We start from the raw sequence: 7,410 nt of genomic DNA, 5'->3' as shown, positions 1-7,410 counted from the left end.
AGAAAATTATCTGTTTTTTCTCCCTCGCCCTTTACTTCATTCCCTTGTACCCCAGCCTCCAGTCAATCCTGTGGCAGGAACAGTGGCAGAAGCAAAAGTGCCTGGCTATAGAAAACTGCGGGAGCCAGAACTCCGAGGGAGAGCGATCTTCCTTCCCATTCAGTGGAGCTGCGACTCCAAGAAGGCCAAGACAAACTCCGTTGCTTTTTTTTCTATCTGTTTTCCCAGTGCTGTGGCACAACCACGCAAGTGGGCAGTTTCACCGGAAGTGGGAGGTTTCTGGTCAGAGAGAACTGAAAGGAGGATCCCAGGGAAGGAGAAAGTACTGGGAAGAAAGCGGAAAGGGTGGAGATCAGGGAAGCAACCCCATAAAGTTTTTTATGAACTCTTGGGCTTAACCCTGACCTGCACATCACAGATCTGATTCTAACTGGCACACCAAAGACTTTGAGAACGGTGCCTAATGGATAGCTTTCTGCCCAGTTCCCAGACTAACCACTGGGTGATGCACACATGAGACAGACCCAAATAAGACTGCAAAAGATTTGAAAACGTAGCTGACTTTGGAACATAGCCCACAGAAGGAGGCTTGGAACTTTGACCTATACCTAACTAGGGCAAGTCCTTGCTAAAATAAAAATATCGACATTCTCCATAGGATTTAAACAAGAATCAGAGTCCCATAACATTCAGAATGCAGTTACAGTAAAAAATTATGAGGCATATGAAGTATCCCCAAAATCTCAACTTGCATGGGAAGACCATTGACAGTCACTAGTAATGAGATGACACAGATGTTGGAATTATCTGACAAAGACATTAAAATACTTATTATAAAAATGCTCAGGGCTGGCCCCGTGGCTTAGCGGTTAAGTGTGCGCGCTCCGCTACTGGCGGCCCGGGTTCGGATCCCGGCGCGCATCATCGCACCGCTTCTCTGGCCATGCTGAGGCCGCGTCCCACATACAGCAACCAGAAGGATGTGCAACTATGACTATCTACTGGGGTTTCGAGGGAAAAAAAAAAAGAGGAGGATTGGCAATAGATGTTAGCTCAGAGCCGGTCTTCCTCAGCAAAAGGAGGAGGATTAGCACGGACGTTAGCTCAGGGCTGATCTTCCTCACACACAAGAAAAACAAAACTTCAATCATGAACTTTCTAGAAACAAAAGTTAAAATAAAAAGTATCAGCAAAAAATAGAACTTAAGAAGAATTAAACATTTTAGAATTGAAAAATATAATAACCAAAACGAAAAACTCACAGGATAGATCCAATAGCAGAATGGAGATGACAGAGGAAAGAGTTAGTGAACTTGATTCAATAGAAACGATTCAATCTGACCAACAGAGAGAAAAAGATAGGGGAAAAAAAGAAGAGAACCTCAGGAACCTGTGGGACAAGAGCAAAAAGTCTCACATTCTTGTCATCAGAGCCCCACAGGAAAAGAAAGTGCTGAAAATACATTTGAAGAAATAATGGCTGAAAATGTCCCACGTTTGGTGAAAAATGCAAACCAACAGATTCAAGAAGCTGAATAAATAGGATAAACCCAAAGACATCCTTGCCCAGACACATCAAAATCAAACCGCTGAAAACTCAAGACCAACTAAAAATTGTGACAGCAGCCAGAGAGAAACGACATGGAATCGTTCTAATGTCCGTAGGCTTCTCACCTGAAACCATGAAGGCTCGAGGAAGTGGCGTGACATTTTTCAAGTGCTGAAAGAATTGTAAACCCAGTATTCTATATTCAGTGAAAATATCCTTCAGGAATGAAAGTGAAATAAAGACATTCTCAGATAAAGGAAAACTAAGAAAATTTGCAAGCAGCAGACTTACTCTAAAAGAATTGCTGAAAATTTCTTCAGACAAAAGGGAAGTGATACCAGAAGGAAACTTGGACCATCAGGAATGAAAGAAGAGTAACAGAAATGGTAAATAGCTGGGTAAATAGACTGCTCTTCTCTTCTTGAGTTCCTTAAAATACGTTTGGTGGTTGAATGCAAAAAGTATAAAATTGTCTGATGGGGTTTCCAATGTACATAGGTGTATGACATAAGACACCTGTAGCATAAATGGTGGAGGGTGAGGAGACCCATATGGTGGTAAGGTTTCTACATGCCAAATGAAGTGATAAAATATTGGTTCTAAACAGACTGTGAAAAGTTGAATACATGTCATGTTTTGTAATCCCTAGGGTAACCAGTAAAAACAAAATAAAACAAAACAAACCAATAAAATAAATAATAGGTGATAATGGGAAAATCTCTGAACACTGGGCAATTAAACGCACTTCTAAATAATCCATGGGTCAAAGAGGATTCTCAAGAAAGGAAATTAGAAAATATTTTGAACTGAATGAAAATGGAAATACAAAATATCAAAACTTGTGAGATGCAGCTAAAGCAGTTCTTCAAGCAAAATGTATAGCATTATATGGTTATACTAGGAAATAATGGTCTTGAATCAATCATCTAAGCTTCCACCTTAAAAAACTAGTGTACTGTACACTTGAAATTTACTAAGAAAGTAGATCTTAAATGTTCCCACACACCCCCTCCTCCCAAAAAGTGAACTATGTGAGGCGATGGATGTGTTAACTAACTTTAACGTGGTAGTCATTTCACAATATATCATCATGCTGTATACCTTAAACTTACACAATATTACTTGTTAATTAGATCTCAATGATGCTGGAAAAAAACACTAGAGTAAACCAAATCAAGTAGAAGGAAAGAAATAATAAAATATGCGAGTAGAATTCAATGAAATGAGACACTTTCTAGCATATATCTTTTTTTTTAAAGCTGGTTGACAGCCACTGATTGATGTAATTGCCCATTAATGAGTTACAATCCAGTTTGAAAAACATTGATTTTTTTTTTTTTAATAATTTTATTTATTTATTTATTTTCCCCCCAAAGCCCCAGTAGATAGTTGTATGTCATAGCTGCACATCCTTCTAGTTGCTGTATGTGGGACGCGGCCTCAGCATGGCTAGAGAAGCAGCACGTGGATGCATGCCCGGGATCCGAACCCGGGCCGCCAGCATCGGAGCACACGCACTTAACCGCTAGGCCACGGGGCCGGCCCTGAAAAACATTGATTTTTATAACATAACTTCCAAAGAGAAATGTTCTGAAATCTCTTGCTAATTTATACGTTAATATTTGGGATATAACCAGCTAAAAAATTGAGTTTAAGGTCTCATTAAAGGATGTAACTAGACAAATCTGTCCTCCTTTGTGAACCCTTCCTGACTCCATCAAGCAGATCATCCCTCCCGCTTCTGTGTTCCCAAACAGTATTTCTTCAAACAGCCAATAAACATTTTTCAAGTTACTGAGGTGTGTAGCATACTGTTGGTCTCTCTCAAAATCGAGGTCTCTGAGGGCAGAGATGGTGCTGTCTTACTCTCTTTTCTAAATCAAGCTTTTCTTTATGTGGCTAGTATCTTATCCATAATACCTTACCACAGATATTTACCATATTTGAAATTTCAAAATTTTATTAAATTTTAATTCATTAATAAAGCAACAAACTCATCACATGTTAACAAAAATATCTTTTATGAAACTTACATTTTCCAAGTTAAAAAAAAACCAGAAAAATGACATTGTTTTACATTTTTGCAAATCTCTTTACTCTGACTTAATAGCAGATATTTAGTCTCATATCTATTTCTACATTCAATCTGTTGCAATATGGTGTTTAGATTGAAGTATATGAACAAAGTCCACTCATACACACAGATATATAGTTGGAAAAGGAGTATCTGAATAGCCTTTGCAGAAGTTGTGGATAGTCTTCTGTGATACTACACTAAAATTTGACAAATGGTAGTTTCTCACAGGCTAAAGAGTGTGGAATCTGCAACCCTATCAACACACTTTTTGTACTGTTACATCTTGTAACTTCAATGGATTGTTTATCTGCGCATGGTGACATCATAGTTGGTCATTTGGAAAACACTGGTTGAGTTATGCAGATCTCCCAATTGTTGACACACTTAATTAAACACTATCAAAAAGTGGTATTCATTAATATTATAACTTTGATTTCATTGGAAAGGACTGTAGATACTGGGAAACTGTCAAGCTCACTGTGGTAGATTAAAATTTTCACTTGAAAGCTCAAATTTTATCATTTGCAACAAACACGTAGTTGTTTTCCTTGAAGTGACAAATTCACTTCACTCATTTTTGAGAAAAAAGTATGACAGCCATTCAAGTAGGAATAACTACAGCTTATCAGTTGTTTGTTCAAGTAAAAATGGCATTCCATGAAAAGCAGCCTGTTTGGCCCACAGCTTACACTTCACAAATGCTTTTCAAGACAACTGAAAAGATATGCTTTATGCATACTCCCAGTTACACAAAATATTGAAAAGACAGATCAAGTATTGTGAATAAAATATAGAATTACTGATTCATCAAGGACATTTTTTGCAGTGAACGCATGGCAGTGAAGAACACAGTGACTACTAAGTACCACTGCCTTGACTTGTGCTAAGGCACCAGCAGATTTACCCATCATCGTTTGCACCAACAATGCAGATGGCAACACAGTGACAACATTATTAGGCAAGGACTTTTGAACTAGCAGACCCCTCCACAGACCACGTTAACTGCTGGTCCAGTGAAAGGAGTGTGCTCCAGGTCTATGTATCCAGTTGTCCAATAAGAGATGGGCCTCATTAGGATTCTCAGAGCCTAAAATTTATTCATTTAAATCACAGAGCCTCCTCAGCTGATTCCATGCTCACTAAGCAACCCTTTTTTTTTCCTGAGGAAGATTAGCCCTGAGCTAACATCTGTTGCCAATCTTCCTCTTTTTGTATGTCAGCTGCCACCACCGCATGGCCACTGACAGATGAGTGGTGGTCCACACCCAGGAATTGAACCTGGGCCGCTGAAGCGGAGTGTGCTGAACTGAACCACTAGGCCACCACGGCTGGCCCACGAAGCAACTTTTTGATAAATAAAAGCCATCTAGCTAAACTTCAGGGAGAAGATGCCAAGTGGCTAGGCTGATGCAACTGTTTCGTCTGCTTCAGTTACATTTCTCAATGTAAATTAATAAATTGTTATTATGCTTTTTATTAAACAGTCTTGATGAGCTTTGTTGAGTCAGCAGGCCTGAATCCAATCAATTTTGGGACACTGATGAGATAGTATCTGAAAGTAAATGCTATCTTATGAAAACCCTCGATGCAGTTTTTGTTCCCTATGACACCTTTGAAATTGTCTACATAGGGATGACACTTTGTGACAATTTCAAATATAAAATCAGAGATTTTTGGAGCCTAAAACAAAAACATGTAAAATGTTAAAAATAACATCCCCAAATATATTTTCTCCAGTAAGTATTAAAATATTATTTCCTAAGTTCTTGAGAAGAGATGACTATTCTACTCTGTACAATTTCTTTAGTTGCAGTGGGGTGCTTTGAACACTGAACACAAATTCTTTATAAAGTGAGATTGAATTATGTGCAGGTACAGAGAACCAACTTGTTCAACACTTCACCTCCTTTCTACCTTGTCTTCCTGAATTGTAGAGGCTGGAAAGCTATAAAACTGCATTTCCCGAATACCTCTACAGTTGAGTTTTAGATGTCATTTAGGTTCTTTCCACTAAAGTGGGCCTTCAATTTGGAGCTGCCTCACGTGGGAAGGGAAGAAGGTGTGCTTGCCTGGAAAGTGGCAGAGGTGGATAGCCCTGGGGCTGGCAGCCTCATTCAGCAGTCTCCTGATCCCAGCACTGGCAACAGCAACTTGACGGTCCAGATCTGCAGTGTAGTTTGGGGATGTGTGTCTGAAAGATCAGGCAATTATTCTGTGAGCTATCTATATACCTTAATAAACTCTTTGGGTTTAACACTACGCCGAGTGGATTTTGTTGCTTGTAGTCAAGAACTGACCAACTCACATTTTAATAACATCTCCTTTAACGTAATCATGTTTCTGGTTTCTCTAGTTGTATAGCAATATTTTCTTCCTTAATTATTTTTCTAAGTCAAGACAATGTCTCTTGTATATAGTTAAATGCTACTTAAAAAATCAAACTACTGTGGCACTGTTTTAGGATACATCTATATTTTATTACAAAACCATTCTTTTGGCATTAGTTGGTTACAGTGACTGCAAGATACTGTGAGCGTGGCACAGCAGCTCTAATGTAACAATGGCCTTCCCTACTTCCTGAACTGAAACTAAGTTACCTCATATCCATTACATACAAGTTATCTGCAATCATTAATGCTGCAAATTCTGACGCATATACCGTTTCGGGAGGAGTTGATGCTAAGGGATTAGATAAATGTTGACAACACTACAAAACTTCCTTTATGGGACTTTCTGTTTCTTCTCCCACCCCCGAATTACTTTGCTGTAAAACAATCATATTACTTAGAGCTAGTCTGAATAGCAGCAGCACCCAAGGAGCATCATACCTAGTTCTTGTTAAAAAGCGATACCTGTGCAATGCACATTTTACACCACAGGCAAAGGGAATGATCGCTTTAGTTTTAAACTGCTGCATTAGAGTCTCTTAAAAAAATAAAAGCATTCCATCAAGTTCTTCTAGATGGTGTTATTGCTGTACATTTGCTGGTGGGTCATTTTCTGTACTGTGTTTGCTTTGAAGGGATCTTCCAATGTATCTCCAATATTCCTTTCTTATAGTGTCCTTTTCTTTAGCTAGGATTTCACATAACTGAAAATAAAAAACAAAACTTCATTAAAGAAAACGTGTAAGTCAATCTCTAGGGCAAATGCTTTTGAGCCAATACAGTTTAACTCAGATCACATTCAAATGAGATACACCACCAGTCACATACCATGTTCACCAGTGTCATGGGTGTTGCCCTAAACAGCAGAAATCACCCTGCACTGAATTCTGAGTAACCATGTTGAAAAGGGGCATGAATATTAGTGGCACTGGGCAGACCCAATTCTGAGATACCAAAAAGATAAGCACTGAGTCCCACCAGCTCACCTCTAATGCTTTATTAAGAATGTCCTCCTTGTTCTCACATTGGTTTTCTAGCATGTCTTCATAGATATCCACAAGAAAGGCAATTAGGTAGGGGGAACTGTGACTTGGTTGTAAATCAAGTAATTGATTTAACAGATTGGGATATTTGGAAAGACCACGATCCTGCAAAATCCTAAAAAAAAAAATTATTCTCAATTTTGAGAAGGAAGAAAAAAATAGAAAGATCAAGAGAAAACGACCCCTGTAACATAAGCAAGAAAAGGAGACTTATTTTGAATGAAAGAGGTTGAAACTAAATGAAATTTCTAAATTATATCTGAGCTTTATCATGGATAATTAAGGGCTGAGTAAAATTAATTAAAAATAATGAAGTTTATAACTCAAACTGTGCAACACACAAAATTAAAGCAG

General features: G+C 38.4%; 1 protein-coding gene across 1 annotated transcript in view; it reads right to left on the bottom strand.

The window, feature by feature from the left end:
• Positions 1-3,491: 3,491 nt before the first annotated feature.
• FNTA (farnesyltransferase, CAAX box, subunit alpha) overlaps positions 3,492-7,410 on the bottom strand; it is a 31,348-nt gene continuing 27,429 nt past the window's right edge. The window contains exons 8-9 of the mRNA XM_004441219.3: positions 7,000-7,171; positions 3,492-6,717 (exon numbers count right to left, since the gene is read on the bottom strand). Of these exons, the coding sequence (XP_004441276.1) occupies positions 6,595-6,717; positions 7,000-7,171 (295 nt within the window). The 3' untranslated portion in view covers positions 3,492-6,594. The remainder of the gene's footprint in view (positions 6,718-6,999; positions 7,172-7,410) is intronic.

Source organism: Ceratotherium simum, chromosome 28, assembly GCF_057802395.1.
Source record: "Ceratotherium simum simum isolate JZ-2026a chromosome 28, ASM5780239v1, whole genome shotgun sequence".
NCBI lineage: Eukaryota > Metazoa > Chordata > Mammalia > Perissodactyla > Rhinocerotidae > Ceratotherium > Ceratotherium simum.
Note: the sequence above shows the minus strand (reverse complement) of the source record. Positions and strands in the feature narration are given on the sequence as shown.